The 19,953-nt window shown below is 46.2% G+C and overlaps 1 protein-coding gene across 1 annotated transcript in view; it reads right to left on the reverse strand.

Annotated features, from left to right (window-relative positions):
* Positions 1-18,457, reverse strand: part of ZNF512B (zinc finger protein 512B) — a 30,453-nt gene extending 11,996 nt beyond the window's left edge. The window contains exons 1-11 of the mRNA XM_063296914.1: positions 17,921-18,457; positions 17,285-17,364; positions 14,025-14,153; positions 11,839-12,017; positions 11,427-11,683; positions 10,348-10,419; positions 8,550-8,708; positions 5,718-5,842; positions 3,554-3,646; positions 2,877-2,978; positions 734-904 (exon numbers count right to left, since the gene is read on the reverse strand). Of these exons, the coding sequence (XP_063152984.1) occupies positions 734-904; positions 2,877-2,978; positions 3,554-3,646; positions 5,718-5,842; positions 8,550-8,708; positions 10,348-10,419; positions 11,427-11,683; positions 11,839-12,017; positions 14,025-14,153; positions 17,285-17,364; positions 17,921-18,086 (1,533 nt within the window). The 5' untranslated portion in view covers positions 18,087-18,457. The remainder of the gene's footprint in view (positions 1-733; positions 905-2,876; positions 2,979-3,553; positions 3,647-5,717; positions 5,843-8,549; positions 8,709-10,347; positions 10,420-11,426; positions 11,684-11,838; positions 12,018-14,024; positions 14,154-17,284; positions 17,365-17,920) is intronic.
* Between the last annotated feature and the right edge of the window lie 1,496 nt (positions 18,458-19,953).

The raw sequence follows: 19,953 nt of genomic DNA on the forward strand, positions 1-19,953 counted from the left end.
AAGAGAGGAAAGATTGCTAGAAGGAGATAAAGTGAAAGCTGGGGTGTGAGAGTGTGTGTGTGTGTGTGTGTGTGTGTGAGAGAGAGAGAGAGGGAGGGAGGGAGGGAGGGAGGGAGGGAGGGAGGGAGAGAGGTAGCTCTGCCTACTAATTGCCCTGCACTGACTCAGTCTGCTATTTATTGTGGCCCAACAAATGTTGGAACACATATGCACGCCCTGTCATCTCTGAAAACACATCAATAGCCTTGCTTAGAGTTCTGTACAGTTCAGAATTTAAACCTGGTAGGATCAAAACGGAAGTGGATCCTTGCACTCTTGCAAGTGGAGGTCCAGATGATCTCTAAGATCCTTGTGGGTTTCTAAGTCTCTGTTGCATTGTTTCTCAACCTTGGCAGCTTGAAGACGTGTGGACTTCAACTCCCAGAATTCCCATGGCTGGCTGGGGAATTCTGGGAGTTGAAGTCCACACATCCTTGAGTTGCCAAGGTTGAGAAACACTGCTCTGTTGGGTTCTTTTCCCCCTTGAGCAAACCATGATCTCTGTAGGTTCTCTTTGTGAATAATAATCGCATCTCATGTGAGGTCATACTCCAGTCTTCTCCAACCTGGAGCCTTCTGGATGGGTTGGGGAACGCCAGGATGAGCACGAGCCCAGTGCAAAACATGGAACACCTTTCAAATACAGGCACGATCTTGATGACAAGGAAGCCAGGCAGGAGGGTCAGGGGCTCACCGTCGACGGATGTTCGGAGCGGATGTGGTAGTCATGACCAGCTTTTGACTTGTACGTCTTTCCACAGTGGTGGCAGGTGAAGACTGGTTTCTCCACCTCTGATGGCTGCTTCCCACATCGCTTCTGGTGGTACTGGTACCCCATTAGACTGGAGAAAGTGGCCATGCAGCCCTTAAAAAATGAGAATCAGTTGCAGGTCAGAAATCAGCAAGGAAGGTCGTCTTCTTAGGGTCCCAGGCCAGCAATTTGAAACAGCCTAAAAGCGTTGAAATGTCCATGGACAATAAGCAATAAAAGAATATAACATAGAGATTATTTGCTACAACTGGTGAGGGAGAGTTGGATTATCAATTTGGCTCGAGAGCTGTGGCTGAGTTCTGCAAACCACCCAAAATTTTGCTCCCGAGCAAAAGGATAAGCAGGAATTCATCTGGGGGGCATGGAAAATGTACTAGGGAGTGTGACAGCAACTTGATTTATTATATTTATATCCTGCCTTTATTTTGTCCAACGGAAGGCAGCATACATAACGCCCTTGCCTTCTCTTTTCCCAACAACAACAACCCTTTGGGCTGAGATAGAGGCACCAGTCCAAAGTCACCCAGCCAGCATCCATGCTAAGGAAGGACTAGAACTTAGATTTCTTCACTACTACAGTTGAGCCCCTCTGAGAACAGCCCTGCAAGCAGTAGAAGAGACCCACCCAACTGTTTCAACCAGGGTTGTTCAACAACCATGGGCACCATGACAGGGACAAATAACACAGGTGTCATGACCTCCCTTTGCAAATGAAGCAAGCGATGCACTTGGGTCAGGCATCACGACAAATATAAGTCAAGGTAGTCCTTGACTTACTATCACAGTTGGGACCGGAACTTCCATCGCTAAGCGAATAAGTCATTAAGTGAGTCACACCCGATTTTACAACCTTTTGCCATGGTCGCTAAGTGAACCACGTGGTCATTAAGCGAATCCAGCTTCCCCCATTGACTTTGCTTGTTGGAAGCCGGCTGGGAAGGTTGCAAATGGTGATCACGTGACCCTGGGGTGCTGCAACCATCACAAATACATGACAGTTGCTAAGAGCCTGAATTTTGATCATGTGACCACAGGGATGCTGTGACAGTCATAACTGCAAGGACCAGTTGCAAGTCACTTTTTTCAGTGCTGTTGTAACTTCAAACGGTTGCTAAACAAATGGTCGTAAGTCGAGGACTACCTGTCATTGCGTCATTGGACAACATTGTGCCTACGTCCATAAAGGCAGGTGAGCATCTTATCCTATTAAGTCCAATTAAGGTGATATGGCAGCAGATTCAAGAGCTGACAGGCCAACCTTGCCCATTTCACTTCCTTCCCTGGGAACCATCACCCCTCTCCCTTTAGAGGGAACGCCCAGTAGTTGCAGCTTCTCTCTGCAGCACTGTTTCAATGCTGGTTCCCAGGCCAGTAAAGACCCTTCAACTGCCAGTCAGTCAGATAAAAGACCCAACAGTTTGCCAGTTCATACGGAATGCAGTTAAAAAGGAAAACAGATGTTTCTGCCCTGAAGTACTGTGAGACAGATCGGTTTCAGATGGGGAATAATTCAGTTGCTGGAAGTCTGGCAGACCCATTCCTTTCTTCTCAATAAATCTTGCTAAAGAAACTCCTTGGGGGTCATACCTGGATAGGAATCATTTTCGCTTTTAGGCAGAGGCCAAAGAGCAAGTATAACAAGCCTCTCCCTTGGTGATGAATTCTGCTCCTTCAGGTTAATACACAGTTGTACCTCTTTTTTCCAAATAGGATCCCCCTGTCAGGAGCTGATAGGCAGAAATTTACTAGCAGACACATGACTATTTTCCCAGTCTTGATTTTCTTGCTTCATAAAAGTCTGTTTGCTCCTAAAGATGTGCACTGTGGAAGCCCAAAGCTCATTCCTGTGATTGGGAGCTACTGTTTGAATGCACAATTTAAAGTGTCACCAATCCAAGAGCGCACACACCCCTGTGTCTTTGCACCACACCTGGAGCAGGGATTCCAAAATTCCTGTGATGAACTGAGATTTCTGCTCGATCTCCCCACACCCCGTCTCCTCCCTGGCTAGCGATATCACAGGTGACCTGGTTGCCAGCATGCTTGCAAACAGCAAAATAAATACCTCATTTGGGCATTTGAGTTTCCCCATCTGCTTTAACACTTTCCTCAGCCTTTCCCTGTCTCCGAGTTCACTGAGAGGGACAGCAGCTTCCACAGGAACAGGCTAGAGAGAGAAATTGGAGAAAAAATAATTACAGACACACTCATACCAGCTGTCCCAGTTTGCAACAACTTGCTCTAGAGTTGAAAACAATGATTAGAGCAGAGTTTCCCAACCGTGGCAATTTCCAGGTATGTGGACTTCAAATCCCAGAATTCCCCAGCCAGCATGGCTACTGATGAGAATTCTGGGAGCTGAAGTCCACTCACTTCAGTTGGGAAACACTGGATTAGCAGTGTTTCTCAACCTCAGCAACTGTCAGATGTGTGGTCTTCAACTCCCAGAACTCCCCAGTTGAAGTCCACACATCTGACAGTTGCTGAGGTTGAGAAACACTGGATTAGAGAATACCAGTGATCTCTAGGCTTTGAATATGTGGCCTCCACAACCTACAAAAAAAATCTTTGCTTTTCTCTTTGACAATGAGTACTGGAATAAACAGTACAAACGCTGAAATCAGAAAGATTGTGGAATTTACAAAACGCACATAGGATGGCACGATTCAGTGTTTTATGGTGCACAATAACATCTTGGCATTTGATTAAGTTCTACATACCCAAGTGCCTGTGCCCCCATACCTTGTTCACGTGCTCAGCCATCGTGTGATAATTCAACCCCGCTTTGGACTTGAACTGTTTTTTACAGTGCTGGCATTTCAAGGCATCCTGCAGCTAAAACAAGGGGAAAAAAATACATATATTTTCGACACTGAAATCTAGACTGGATATGATTTGCCTTCCATCAGACTACACTTAGCACTAATTGTGTGTGATGACGTTGTGCATTTGCTTTTTTTAAAAAGCGTTTATCGTCTTGTATGTTTTTAACCCAGCTTATGAATGCTATTCAGAGTTGTTCACAATGGGAGCAGTTTACAACCCCAGTAAAATAAAATAAATACACCAAAAGAGGATAAATACAGATAGTACTCGCTTAACTACCACAATTGGGACTGCGGGTTAAACCGCTGAGCTGTCGATCGGAAGGTCGGCGGTTCGAAACCGCGCGGCGGGGTGAGCTCCCGTTGCTCGTCCCAGCTTCTGCACACCAAGCAGTTCGAAAACATGCAAATGTGAGTAGATTAATTGGTACCGCTTCGGCGGGAAGGTAACGGCGTTCCGTGAGTCATGCTGGCCACATGACCCGGAAGTGTCTATGACAACGCCGGCTCCAAGGCTTTGAAACGGAGATGAGCACCGCCCCCTAGAGTCGGACACGACTGGACTTTACGTCAAGGGAAACCTTTACCTTCTAACTACCACAATTGGGACTGGAATTTTGGTTGCTAAGTGAAGCGGTCATTAAGCGAATCTGGCCCAATTTTATGACAGTTGTAAGCGCGAGGACAGGTCATAAATCAATTTTTTTCAGCACTGCCGTAAGAATGAACCATCACTAAATGAATGGTTGTTAAGCAAGGCCTACCTGTATGATCAACGAAATAAACCAAAAGAGATGCTGGAAATGTGTATTTGGGCCAGGAGCTGTCCCTATCGTAGTATATTTGTCAACAACCCCGTATGATTTGAACCAGCAGTCGGTTAGCCTTTAAAGATGGCAAACGTCTGACCTCAAGCAAGGAGCGGTGCAACACGAAAATCTCTCTTCTCATGTTTTTTTTTTCATGTTAATTGGATGGAATTTGAGGCATGGGGAGGTATAAATTCAAGGGCGCTCGGGGGGGATGGTTTCAAGGTGGGAATTGCAGCAATTTAAACTAAACCTGGAAGGCCTCTTGTTCCTTTCCCGTCTTTAAACCCTGCCTTTAAAAAGGATGGTGTTGGTGATGGTGATGGTGATGGTGGTGGTGGTGATTTGCTTTTGTTTCTTCTGATGGCACTTTGGGAGGCTGGGAGTTTGTGCTGCAATCCTGGCTGCTGCCTATCCTCATGGAATCGTAGGGTTGGAAGGGACCTTGGAGGTCTTCTGGTCCAACCCCCTGCCCAAGGCAGGAGTCCTCATGCCATCTCGGACAAACGGTTGTCCAATCTTTTCCTGAAAACCCCCAGCGATGGAGCACCCATAACTCCGGGAGGCCAGCTGTTCCACTGCTTCATAGTTCTCGCTGTCAGGAAATTCCTCCTGGTTTCCAGGTTGGATCTCCCTCTGATGAGCTTCCACCCGTGGCTCCTTGTCCCACCCTCAGGTGCCATGGAGAATAAGTCAACGCCCTCTCCCCTGTGGCAGCCCTTCGAGTATTGGAAGATGGCTGGAAGATGGCTGGAAGATGGCTATCACGTCTCCCCTCATCCCTTCACACCTCTTTGTGGCTTTTTTTCCCCTCCTCAAAAGGATCCTAGCTCATACCTTTTTCTGGGACATAAAAACTGGTCAACTGCAGCAGAAAGAACTGGGAGTATTATTTTAGAAGACCTTCCCAATTTCAAAACCCTCCCTTTAAAATGCCCCCAAGGGCCCTTTTGCCCAGCATCTCAATAGGTCCAGAAAAGAAGGGGGAAACAGACGCTTAATACTGCTTGGATTTCACCTCCTTGCAAGCCTGAAGGCCCGACTCATCTTTCTTCAACACAATCAATAGAGACTGTGTTAAACTGCACAACCCAGCAATCGTGATGCCCATTCCAGGAGCCTGGAATTCAGTGGCAATGGCCCAAGGGGCAAATCCTGGTTATGTGCAAAGGAGTAGGACAAAGTTTAACCCATTCAGAGCATCAACAGCTGCAGAAGTGGCTGGGGTTGAGTTTGTTTCATTTCTTGAAAATTAAATGTACAGCTCCTTACTTTTTGGCAGACTTCCATGTGCTTCTTGAGACCAAGGACCGTCTTCCGGGTGATCATGCCACATGTCGGGCAAGCAACTTCTCCCTTCTCATTGATTGTCCGCTGCCACTGCTCCTCGGGGCTTGCTGGAGAAGAGAAAAGGACAAACCACGAATGCTGGTCAACCTCAACAGCAAGGTGACTCTGTTTTGGTTTGATCCCAGAGCTCCATTTTGGCTTCTCAGGAACAATATTGGCCAATTCCTCTCTTCTGCATGCAATGCTTTAAGGCAGCTTTCCAAAACCTAACGAACTTGATTAGCCAAGGTATTGTGCGAACCCAGAAAATGAGTTAATTAATGAGTTAATTCAGTACCCAGGATAAGTGTGTCGGGATGACACAGACACAATTTAGGCTGAGATTGGCTCCAAGGATGTGAGCCTGAGATTGGGAACTGTATCCCAAGATCCACGGAAGGCATCGTGGTTGGAAGATTAGCTCAACCATTATTTATTAGGGGGTATTAAAATTCCCAGAGGGACAGTTTGGTTAAGGTGCTGAATTAGGAGTGTGGAAGCCAGAATTCTAGTTCTGCCTTGGGCACAAAGCCAACTGGGGAACTCTTGGTCAGTCCCTCCCTCTCCTCCCTAGGAAGAAAGCTGTCCTAACAGTCAGGAATCACGCTGAGACGAGGAGTAGGTCTCTAGTGTTTATTACTGCTACATAACAGAATCCTAACAAACTGAATAAGCGTGGGAAAAACCCAGACAGATAAACCCCAAAGTCAAGGCGGGTCTGATCTGTGTCTCTTTGAATGGCTGCTCAGCTCCTCAGTGCTACGCATGCGTTTTCCCCCCTGGATAGGGGCCCCTCCTGCTCACCATCAGTGCTCATGGCAAAAGCAACGGTAACAACTTCCACGCTAGCTAGGGAATTCTGGGAGTTGAAGTCCACACATCTTAAAGTTGCCACGTTTGAAAAACACTGGTCTAAACAAAGGACCATCTCAAAAACCCGCACTATGTCATTCCACATACAATATTCAGAACACTATTCTGTGAGCTAGAGGTTTCTGTATGGATCAGGTGAACTCCTATCATCCCTAGCCAGCACTGACCAGGCCAGCCGTTCTCAAATTTTTGACCCTGGAGGAACCCTTGAAATATTGTCAGGCCTCAGGGAACCCCTGCGCATTCCGGCTCAAAGATAGGCCAGGAGTTACAAAATTATTGTATTTGTTTCAGGTGTAGGCCTGTATAGATGCATTCACAGTGTTCTTAAACTAGAAATAAAGGATGAAACTGACCTCTTTCGTGTGAAGTTGTCCGAATTTGAAATAATTTTTTAAATAAACCATGATCTCCCAGGGAACCCCTAGTGAGCTCTCGCGGAACCCGAGGGTGCCACGGAACCCTGGATAAGTAATGTCAAATGTGTCCCTCCCTCTCAACCTCAGACAGATCTTCCACAGGGAATTCAGCTCCCAACCATAGTGCTCAAGGGCCATTTTGTACCATGGCTGATGGCATTACATAGGCACCAGTCAAAACAGCAGCCTGCCATTATATTTTTCCAGCCCTTTACAAAAGGCGGCAAATCACGCCTTTTGCATCACATAAAATTACCCCGTAACAATGCAACCTGAACAATTTCACAGAATTTTTGCCAACATCTTTGGTTTGTTTGTTTGTTTATCTATCTATCTATCCAATTTGTCCCCACCCATCTCCTCCCTTCGGGGGACTCTGGGCAATTCAGACAGCTGGGACTGTGAATTCTAGCAGACTGCTAGAAGCTGCTGCTGTGTGTTTATTTGGAATATCCTGCCTTCTTCAGTCCAGCAACAGATCCTCCAAAGAAACATATTTTGGCCTGACCCCACTCCAGCTTTCAGATGTTCTTGGGATCTATTTGCCAGAGTTTCAAAATCCAACAAGGGGGGATCGGGGGGCAAGTAACCGACAAACTTATTAGTTTTTCACGGCAGGACAATAAATAAATAAATAACCAAGTTTCAGTGGCAGAAGGAGTTAAAAGTAAAGGCTATCCATATGGATACCAGGTTTAATTACTTTTATCCAGATTCCAGTCTGGTGTCTGTTGAAAAACAGATAGCAATCTGAATGGCCCTTATAGTATTTTGCCATTGTTACTTTTGGATATTTTGAGGGGTATATCTTAGATCAGTGTTTCCCAACCTTGGCAGCTTTCAGATGTGTGGATTTCAATTCCCAGAATTCCCCAGCCAGCACGGCCATTGCTGAGAACTCTGGGAGTTGAAGTCCACACATCTGCAAGCTGCCAAGGTTGAGAAGCACTGTCTTAGATGAAAATGCTAACAAGGATTAAGGACAAAGTTGAGCAGGGATATCAACTGACATTTCCGATGCTCTTAAAATGAACTCAGCCTATGCTTGTCTTCACACAATGCGCTTGTTTCCTGAATCAACCCACTTTCTGAGTTCACACAGTCTGATGGACTTGAAAACCAACTAAACAGGATGGGCTTGCACAGTGCTTGAATGGTTCTAAGTTAAAACCATCCAAGCTTCACACGTTGTGTACACACAGCTGTTAGGTACTTGAGGACCTGGTTAAATGGTATTACATGAGACTCCGTAATCAGGCTGCTACTTCAATATCTGGGTGCCAAGCTGCATGCACCATGCCACACCAGTAAACCACACGGAGATTTTCAAAAATAAGAAAGGCAAATAAATGTTTCAAATAATAAACAAACATGCTGGCTGGAGAATCCTGGGAGTTGAAGTCCACCCATCTTAAAGTTGCCAACTTTGGAAAACACTGACCTAGAGAAACTGCTGCATGCTGAATGGCCGGGCCAAGCTCACCTGTAGTTGAAGGGCCTGTTGCTGTTATGCTGGTGGCCTCCCTTTTCACACTGGATCCTGGCAGCTTTTTCTTATGATCTTCGGTGTGACTGCTGAGAAGAGAGGCCTCCAGCTTCTTTGCTCGATGTGCCTTCGCCTTATCTTCGGCTTTCGCCAGTCCTGTTGAAAACAAAAAGTTGCATTTGGAAGGGATATGCATTGGGCAGCCTCTGGCTTAGAAGAAGCAGGCATGATCTCCTGGGGAGGTGCCCACAGGGCACGCATAGGTACAAACAGACCGGTAGACCCCTGAGGAACAGCAAATTGCCCAATCTACTCCATCTATATACTACTAAAACTCTTGTGTCGGTTTGATACTTTGTAACCTTTAACTGGACGAAACGGTGCATCATAGGGCAACAATTTTTGAGCCAAGGGACCTCAAATGGGCCAACTTATAGAATGCATCCATTCTGGGACCCGTGAGTCCTGTGGAATTGAAATTTGGCAAATTTAAAAAAAACATTTTATGACATAAAAATTATCGTAAAATGTTTTATGACATAATACAAAATGTCATAAAACATTTCCTGTGGTCAACTCCTGATGTTTGACTGTGCTATTCAGTTCAATAGGAATGACATGGGCTATTTTCAAGGTGGATACATCTCTGAATATCTCCCTGAATTTTTAAGAACTTTTCCAGTGAAGGCAGGACATTAGAAGTTCTGCCATTGTCAAAGGCACTAAGGAATCTGGTAAGGAATTATCTCTGAAACAATGACCCAGCAGGTCATGAGTTGTCTAGCTTTTCTTAAAATTTTTAACAAAATTTAAACAAAACCAGTCTGCTGCAAAGCAAAAGCCCAGCTTTCAGAATTGTTTTTATTTCTAAGAACCCCTCTGGTCCAACATCAGTCCCATAAAAGGCCAAAGATGTTTTCCAGTACAGCTGAACCACGGGTGTCTTTGTTTTTGATTAAAGCTGGCACCCCCCCACCCCCCCGATGCAACCCACAACACTCTCTTCTAATACCAGCCTCAACCTGTCCTAGTGTTTGGGGGAAAAGTCAGGTCTTAAGTGCTTTTAGGAAGATTGATAGGGTAGCTGCCTGCTGGATCTCAAGGGGAAGGGAGTTCCACTGGGCAGGGGCTGCCATGGAAAAGGCACCCTTCCAAGGACCCGCAAGGTGGCAATGTTAAAGGGAAGAGACCTGGAGCATGCCTACTCTGGTGGGACAGGCAGGTACCCTCAGGGAGAGGTGGTCCCACAAATAACCTGGCCCCGTGCCATATAGGTCTTTAAAGGTGATAACCAGCACCTTGAACTGTACCTGGAAGGAAACTGGGGACCAGTGCAGCTTGTGAAATAGAGATGTTACATGGGCAAAACTAAGGGCACCCAGCACTGTGCACGCTGCTGCATTCTGGGCCAGCTGTAAGTTCCAGGTGGTCTTCAAGGGCAGCCCCATGTACAGCACACTGCAGTCAACTAGCTGGGAAGTGACCAGGGCGTGAGCGACCATGAGCTCCTGGTCCAAGAAAGGGCGTGATGCCAAAGTCAGCAGTGCAGAAGGATCTTCTACCTGCAATCCGGTGGGCTCCTGAAAAGGGATGCATTGGGGATCCCCTTCTCATGCAAAAGAGTAAACAGCCTCCAATGAGATTGGTTCACAGGAACCAAAGCTATAGAGAGTTTCGTGGCAGAAAAGCTGATGAAGAAGGACCCACCCACCCACTTTGCAGGTAGAGAGTTCAAACATTCCTGTATTAATTGATTATTGAAGTGGGACGAAGACAAAGACATCTCTAATTTTACCTTTCAATCCAAAGGTTCCTGAGATGGATGGCTGCTCCCCAGTAAATTTCTTAGGAGTTTTCTGTTTCCTTCCTAACTCAAAAAGGAGAAAATAGAAATAAAACTTGGGTCAAACCCCTGGGTGGTGAGTTGCCCTTTTGCAATCAGCCGCTTGGTTTTGCTTAATTTATCCCTCAACTGATGGCCTTGAAAAGAGATAACGAAATAACAAGGATTAGATCTAATTAGATTTAATCAACCCGGTTAGCCTTCTCCTGATTTTATCATGCCATCTCCTTTTCCTATTTCTGTTGTTTGGTTGGGGTGGTTCTACTCTTTTACAGTTGTTATATTGTGGGAGTTCCCTTTGGTTGTTTGTCTCTGGATTGGGGCAGGGTAGAAATGTGGCAAATAAATAAATCAGATGGGGTACACAACCCCACCCCACCTCAGAAATTTCTGCTTAGCCCTCTCTGGCTTCTGAAGTTTTGCCAGTCACTATCCATACGGTTTCCAAATTTGTCTCCACAGCCACAAGGACTAGAAACTTGGTTTTAGAAAACAACAAGACAGAATGCTTAATTTTTCCATAACGTTTACAGCTGGCAATTCCAAGGCAGGATGATGCCCCCCCCACAAAAAGAGGAAGATATTGTGGAATCAACCAGCACAGATTAATTACTTTTAAAATAAAGGCATATACAGTACAAAAAAGGATAAGCATCTGAACTGGAGGAAGCAGGGACTATGATTTTTATCTGAGTCCTGAGTCAGTGCCCAAAGTCTTCCTAAGTTGTGCAGCAAGACAGAAATGCTTCAGTTCAAGGCCCCGGTGCTGAGGAGTCTGCCCGCTGAACCTCTGCATGCTGTCCTGACCATTACAACTTTTCTCGTGGTTTCAGCCAAAGTTAGGCAATTCTGCTTGTGCAGAAACGGAGAGGGTGGCCCAATTAGGCGGTCCTATCCCCCTACCCCTGCTTACCCGCCCCCCGTGCAACACAAGCAGGTCAAGCATCACACGTACTTCCAATTTCAAACTCAGGTGAGGGAAGGGGGGGCCTCCGCTCCCCACAGCGTGGGAAACGCTGCTCTAGTCTTACTGTGCTTCATCCTTTCGGGGTCCTCCTCCTGCTTAAAGGCCTGCCTGCTCGCCTGTTGTTTGGCGCCTCGGCTGCCTGGGGGCTGGCCAAGCGGGGTCGCGGCCGTCCCCCCGCCTCCGGCCATGGCAGTCTTCAGGTCCCTGATGCCCTGGCTCCCGGCCGCGTGCTCTCCGTTCTCGGGGTGCTGCAAGGCCACGGCCTTCTCCACCTTCGCTTGTTTGGGGTGGGGGGTGGGGGAAGCGGACTGTTCGGCAGCTCTAGAGCAAAAGGCAGAGAGGGCCGATTGGAAGAGGAGCCGAGCCACCAAAGGCTTTCTCAAGCCTGACCGGCCGGTGGACCGTCCAGATCCACACAGTCAGGGGGAGGGGCTTCCCCACGCCCCTCCCCTTGCTCAGCAGCTCCCGGCTCCTACCTTTTCTTCCCTGACCCCTTGCTGGTCGCCTTGTGCACTTTGCTTTCTGCTGGGGGGGCGGCTGCCGGCAACGGCCTGTCCAAATGATTCCACAGGCAATGCTTCTCCAGCTGCGTTTTTGACGTGAAGACGGCCTCGCAGTATGGACACGGGAAGGTGCGTTTTTCTACCACAGCCCCCTGGAAGGAGGAGAGAAGAAGGGGGAGAAGGCGGTGGGAGTAGAGCGAAAGAGGAAAGGCAATGTCTTGGCCTTCTAGAGCGGCCTCTCCGAACCTGGGTATCCTCCAGAGGAAAGTGGACTTCAATTCCCAGAATTCCCTCCAGCCGTCACTGCCACTGCTGAGAATTCTGGGAGTTGAAGTCGCCACATGTAGAGGGCCCCCAGGTGGTGGTGGGGAAACTGTTCTAAACAAAACACAGGATGTTGAGTATGCATTCTGCTATCCAGTTCGGACATGCTTTCAATAATCCTACTTGGCTGATGGTATGAATTTACTAACCATAGTCTGCAACCCCCTGCGTAAAAATAAAGCAGTTCTGAAACATCAAAAGCATTCTACAGGTAGTCCTCGCTTAACGACCACAATTGGGACCGGAGTTTCAGTTGCTAAGCGAAGCGGTCATTAAGTAATTCCGACCTGATTTTATGACCTTTTTCGCGGTGGTCGTTAAGCAAATCACCGTCGGTATTAAGCAAGCCACACGGTTGTTAAGCGAATCACAGGGTTCCCCATTACTTTTGCTTGCCAGAAACTAACTGGGAAGGCCAAAAATTATTTATGTATTTATTTATCAAATTTGTCACCAGGGGGACTCTGGGCAGTTTACAACAAAATAATCAATAATAAATGTCTAATATAATTACAATATATAAAAATATACCAGATAAAATTACAAAATGGTGATCCTGTGACCATGGGATGCTGCAACGGTCATAAACGTGAACCAGTTCCCAAGCGCCCAAATCGTGATCATGTGACTGCAGGGACGCTGCAACAGTCGTACATGTGAGGACTGGTCATAAGTCAAAAACCGACTTCCGCACCGTCACTAAACAAATAGTTATTAAATGAGGACTAACTGTACCTTGTTTGAGGATGAGTTCATACAACACGCTTAGCCAGGTGAGTTACAAACCTAGTGGCAGCAATGATACAACATGCTAAGATTAGCTAGCAGGCCAAAACCACTGACCCTCCTTTTGCCTTCTTTGCTCTGTCTACACTGTTCCAAATTCAGCAAGAACCAAGCTAGAAGGATTCATATTTCACTCATTATAGATGTATTGATAATGCATATCTAACCAGGCCCCCGAAAGAGATAGCAGCCGCATTCGCACAATAGGTCAGCATCCCAGGGCTGCACGCACACAGGCTAAACCTGGTTAATTATAACCTTGATTACATTTTCTTGGGGGGTGGGCTTAGTGAGTTGTGCTCATCAGCCTATTTCATTAATTTATGGTTCAATGGAGGATGCAACCCCTTGAAATAGGTCAATTCAGGAACCAAGGTGGACAGTTTGTGTAAACGCAGTCTATAAAAATGACTGAAGCAAGGTTATGGAAGTGTACACAGCTCTGGAAAGCATTTTTTTTTAAAAAAGAAAAGAAATAGGATTAGGGGGACTTACTGAAACAGAAAGAACCATACAGTTGTTATTTCCTTTTTTTTAAAAAGCAAGTTGTTTTATTGACCCATTTTCAAACATACACGGAATAATGTTAAACAATTTACCATACAGAAAAACAAAATGAAAGAACTTTGCACAACCAGAAAACACATAAAAAGAACAAACAAAATACCCACTTTAATTGCAATTATATCCCAAGTTCACCTGATTTTGTAAGTCTCAAAAATAAAAAACCTAAACTTTAATGTTGACCAAGCCTGTTCAAATTTTTTTTTCTCAAAAGGAGAGTTCATGGAACATTTTCTGATTAACCAAATATATAATTTTCTCCAAACGGCCAATTCACACAACTCTGGAATTCAGGCCTTTATGTCTGGAATTGTATTATTTTCCCATCTCCTAAGGATTATTCTCTTTGCTATTGTTAGAGCAGCAAAACCCCATCTGAACGGGTTAAATTCCAAGTGGTCAGGATATAATTCACTACAATACAGGGCCACGCAGTTGCAGTGAAGGTGGTCACCAAAACAGGACACCGGGTCTGCATCCCTTACCCCTTGACAACGCTGGAAGTGGTATTTCAGGCCATAGATGCTTGGAAATTCCAGCCAGCAGCCAGAGTTAGGACATTTCACCCTGGAGTGAGCCTTAAATTCATCTTTCCACTGATTCATCAGAGGCATCTAAGAGGAGGGGAAGGCACATATAAAGAGGAAAAAAAGAGAAAAGGGGGAAACATTAAGAATGGATGAGAACAAAGGTTCAAAGAGCGTGTAGCTCCATCTCTCAGCTTGGTCTCCAGCCAACCCACTGGCCTGCTTATCCGCCTGTTCTGCTCCCACCAGGCTTTGAGATGTAAACATTTCCTCTCCTAGGAATGGAAAGAGGCAACCAAGAACAGGGACTCATGCAGAGATGAAATTCTGGGAGAAGCAGAATGACCAAAACTTCACCCTAGAGCAGTGTTTCTCAACCGTGGCAGCTTGAAGATGGGTGGACTTCAACTCCCAGAATTCCCCAGCCAGCCTTGCCTCATGGAGCCCAGACTTACAGAAGGCTGACAAGGCACCAGCGCATGCACCTCAACCTCCTTCTAAGTAAAGGCTGCAGAGGAACAAGCACATTGCGCGGAATGTGCCCTGCGAACAAATGTGATCAAGATGATTCATGCTTGCCCAGAAAAAAAAGGCTGGTGGGCTGCTACCATTGGGTGACCAGCACACCAGTGGATGAAAATGCCACTGTAATGGCGAGCGACCCCGGGCCCCTTGAATATCTTTGGGAAGGGGAAATCCCCCCCATTCCTGCATCTCTGCCTTTTTCAAGCAAAGCCACCAACCTCCATTTGCAATCCATCTGTCATGAGTAAGGATGGCCAGCAGGGGGCTCCCATCCAGACTGTCAAGCGCATGCGTAGCACTGATGAATTGGTCAGCCATTCAAAGAGACACAGATCGGGACCGCCTTAACCCTTGGGGTTTATATGTCTGGGTTTTCCCACGCTTCTTCAGTTTGTTAGGATTCCTGTTAAGTACTAGCAATAAATATTAGAGACCAGTTCCTTGTCTCAGTGTGTTTCCTGGTTGTTAGGACACCATCTGCCCTTCTCTCCGCCCATCCTGCAGCCAGTCCCTTAAATACAGGTAGTCCTCGACTAAAACAGGTAGTCCTCATTCATTGAACGACGGTCCAAAGTTATGACAGTCTCAGAATGGGTGCCTTACAGCCTGTAAAGCATTTCTGAGAGTCGCAGAAATTGGACCACCACCCCAGTGTCACATAATCGCATTTTGGGCGCTCAGCAACCAACTCGTATTTACAACTGGTTGCAGTGTCCTAAAGTCACGTGATTGTGTTTCGTGACTTTTTTGCCGTTTTCTAGCAAAAACACCCATCGGGGAAGCTGGATTTGCTTAACAACTGCGGTGATTCGCTTTAACGACCTGTGAGTCATTTCATGATCACCGTAAAAATGGTTGTAAAATCGGGTCCGGTCACATGGTGACTCAACTTATGACCGCAAGAACTTATAATGGAAATTCCAATCCCGATTATGGTCGTAAGTCAAGGACTACCCGTAGTTAAGAGTAGCAGTCTCAAGGAAACTCTTCCACAAAGTTTTGATATACCTTGATTGAAAAAACCCTGAATTTGGGAGCCGGGCAAGGCTGTAGTCCAGTGTTTTCCAACTTCAGTAACTTCAAGATGTGTGGACTTCAACTCCCAGAATTCCTGGGGAATTCTGGGAGTTGAAGTCCACACATCTTAAAGTTGCCACAGTTGAAAAACACTGCTCTAGTCTCTGGAAGAAACCACATGAAGGCACCAAGCCCCAAGGCCAGATGGAAGGGGACTGCCCAGCAGCCAGCCAACTGGAGCCCTGCAAATCCCTGACCTCCCTCAGGCTCCTCCTCCATGCAAATCAGATATTTGCATATAGGAGGGCTTGTTCAGGATACCACTTTCCTGCTAAATCTTTCTGATCTGCTCTTAGCCAGCTTCAGCAGTGGACTGGTCCCAAGACAGTGGTTCTCCAGATGAGCAAACAACCTCAAGCGAGGACGGCGTGTGCAGATGAGCCCACAATTATCACAATTTGTCGGGGAACCCAATTTGCTGGTCCCTGCTTCTCCTATTCTGTTTTGCTATAGGGGAAGACAGCTATGGGTCTGGCAGGTTGCCAAGTAGGAAGAGAACTAGCCATATCTAGACAAGAAGCACTAAGCACTGGGAAAAGTCAGTTAGGAAACGTCAATTAGGAAATGCTGCCCTCTCCCATCCCATGCCACTGCTCTTTCCACAGGACCTTCCCAAAAGGTCCTCTGTGCTGAAGACAACCCAAAGGAGGTGTTGTCCTAAGATTTCCTAATTTAGCAGGTCTTCGTAAGGATGCTTGGCCACTGGAGAAAACAGGATATAGTGAAGCGGGGCTAAATGCCAACAGCGTTCCTGTGATTTTGCAGAAGCCTGCAGAAACATGGGACCCATCAAATGGAAAGCATACTAAATGGGGGTGGGAGGGTGGGAGGCAGACCTCATCTGAACCAAGTCATGCTTCCAAAATTCATTGATGCATGTTGCCATTACTTTCCACGCACAACCAACCAACGGAGGGGTCTCTCCAGAACTCCAATGATTTTTAAAACACACACACACACACACACACACACACACACCCCTCCTGGAATGTCGTCACATCACTGCACTGTTCAATCCCCCCCAATAATCCCATTAACAATGCAGCTGTCTCTCAGCACAGAAGAGACGCACATCCTGATGTAACGATTGGCTCTGTTCTGCTCCTTCGTGGATCGTCTGGGCACAGCCTCCTTCCTCCTATGCCGATGAGTTGGGGTGACTCATATTCCTAAAACTTAGAGCACCAATTTTGTTGGGAGAAAATTCCCAGGTTAATTGGCTGGCATTCTTCGTCCCAAATAAAATATCTCCATCAGGATCCCAAGAGCCAAGTTGGTGCAGTGGTTAAAGGTGACGGATTGGAAGCCAGGAGACGGTGAGTTCTAGTCTCGCCTTAGGCACGAAGCCAGCTGGGGGACCTTGGGCCAGTCCCTCTCTCTCAGCCCTAGGAAGAAGGGGGCCAGGGCAAACCACTTCTGAAATCTTGCCAAGAAACTGCAGGGACTTGTCTAGGCAGTTGCCAGGAGTCAAGACTGACTTGAAGGCACCAGACAAACAAATTGGAACTCCCATGCTCCCAATGAGCTATTATAAGCTAAAAGGAATCATCAGCCATTCAAAGCTGTTCTTTTCCCCCAGTTGCCAGAAAAGACAGAAAATATATTTAGAACCTTACAGGAATATCTTTCAAGGCCTGATTTTCTGTCTTGGGCCTTCCTTTCCGTTTGCTTTCTGTTTTGTCATTTGTTGCATTTCCTGCAGGGAGAGGAAGAAAGAGCAAGAAGGCCATTTAAATCAGCATCGTTATCAATGCAACTTGTTTAGCTTGGTTACTGAATTTGTTCATTCATTGGCGGGAGATTCATACAGAACACAGAAAGATAATGGGATGGGTTTCCGTAACACCCCTTCTGTTCTTGCATAGAAGTTGTCCTGCTGAAGGACAGGAGCACGGACAGGCAGAGAGAATCCGTCCACTGGGTTGGAAAGTGTTAAAATACGGCCAAAATCTCACAAGATTTCCAGACCTCATTGAGAATCCAGCTCTCCTACCCTGACCCTGCATGGGTTTTCACATGAGGCCCGGCAACGTCTCTTGCATCATGGCCCCAAATCTCACAAGATGTGGTTTTGAGAATGCAACATTCTGTTGAGATTCCACAACAGGTCACTCATTTTCATCATGATTTCTGGAGTTCTGTTCTGCTTGCACAACTGGTGGGGGTTGCAAATGCCAAGCCCTGGCCTACAGCCCTTGACCTGATTCAAAAGTTGACTACTCTTGACCCCGCTTGGAAAAACTAACTCCTACCCAGGTTAGACTGTTCATATGTTGGATGGAGCTTCAGTTCCGCCTTGCTGCTCTCTCTCTGCGTGCTGCTCTTGCTGGATCCCGCGACCTTCTTTCCAACTCTGTAGGAATAGGAATCTGCCATGGCTGAAAGAGAGAGGAGGATCATCTCAAAGACATTGGACATTCAAACAAGGGAGTCTGTTTTCTTTTGAACTTCGTGGAACGGAGGTTAAAGAGTTTTGGAGCTTAACCCACTGCTTCTTCTTAAGAACATCAGAACAGCCCTGCTGGATCAGGCCAAGCCCCATCTTAGACCAGCAGTTGGTTTCTCCTTATGGCCAACCAGATGCTTTTGGGCAACTTCCAAGCAAGGGGTGAAGATACAGCTCTCCCAAACTGGCATCTGGAGGCTATCTGAACCCCCAGCCAAGAGGTATTGGTGTATCTTTTACACCAAAAATCCTTTATAGACTGATCACCAGTAATGCATTTCTTTAAAGCCATACAGGTTGGGGCCATCACCCCAACTTGGAGCAGAAGATTCCATTAGAGATGTACAACATTTTCAGTGCACTAACAGCTGGTTTCAGGCTATTTCTACTTAAACCAAAACACGTGTTTTGGATGTTTTGGTCTGTATCTGGAATGAAATGGGACTGTTTGGTTCTGGATACGGATCATTTCTTGTTCTGACTAGAAATGATGGGTGGTGGAAAGAGAAGGAAAAAGCCCAGGACAGGGAGGGGAGGCTGCTAGGAAGATCAGGGGTGGTGGTAAGAAGGCTGGTGGGATATGCTGGACTAGAAGCTGCTGACTGAAGAGAAGAGAGGGGAGTCACACATACTGGCCAGACCCCGTAAAATCATCCAGGGATCACTTGGGATTTTGTTTGAAACCTGGAACAACCTCATCTTCCCAGGTCTTGTTTCCACCCAACTGTGGCTGATCCAAAATGGTTTAGCAGATCTTCCAGAACAAAATGATAGTGTTCTGGATTTAAAACAGATGTGGCTACTTTAACGAGTCTAAGTCAGTGTTTCTCAACTGTGGCGGCTTTAAGACGGGTGGACTTCAACTCCCAGAATTTGCCAGCCAGCATGGCTTAAAGCCCCCAAGGTTGAGAAACACTGGTCTAGGTGCTGTGGATGCCTCTTCCAAGGCATGTGGGAAGCATGCACCACCTTTGTCTTTATTTGTACTACTTTTGACCATTGCCAATGCTTTCTCCAAAGTACTGTGTGTTTCTGGAGTAGAGCATCTCTCTTGACTGTAGGAGATACAAACTTCAGTTCCTATCACAAAAGGCCTTTCTCCGTGCTTCCCCTACAGATATAATCTGTAATCTATAATCTATAACGTAATTTATAACCTATAATCCAAACAGATTATGCTATGTTAGATGGACAATTGATGGACAGAGGCAATCCCATACATTCTGGTTGTTTCCAAATAAATCTGAAATAAATCAGTAATCCAACTATCTATGTCAGCATTTCCCAACCCCGGCAACTTCAAGATGTGTGGACTTCTACTCCCAGAATTCCCCAGCCAGCACTGACTGGAGAATTCTGGGAATTGAAGTCCACACAGCTTAAAACTGCTGAGGAAACACTGATCTATGTGGTTGAGGTCATGCTGAAAGTTGCAATGGCTAGGGAATATTCAATCCTAAAGCATCCTTTACATGGCCTACGAAGAAGTACCAATTTGTCACAGAAAAGACAACATTAGCTGCGTTTGCACAACACTCTTAACCTAGTTCCTGAATTAACCCATTTTCCAAAGTTGCATATTGAACAATAAATTAACCAGACTGGGGTTGGTTTTGCACAAAATACTAAGTCCTCAAAAAAAAACCGGCATCAGATGGAAATATTTCTGTTATGACCTGATCCTGACTCATGTGAGCTCAAAATAACAAAATAAAATAATACAACTGTAACTAAGTACATGACACCAAAAGACAAGCTATAAAATCATTTTAGGGGGGAAAAGGGATGCCATGATAAAGAATGTCAAACCAATGACAATCTGTTCTTCATTTTTACTGT

Source organism: Candoia aspera, chromosome 3 (genome assembly GCF_035149785.1).
Source record: "Candoia aspera isolate rCanAsp1 chromosome 3, rCanAsp1.hap2, whole genome shotgun sequence".
NCBI lineage: Eukaryota > Metazoa > Chordata > Lepidosauria > Squamata > Boidae > Candoia > Candoia aspera.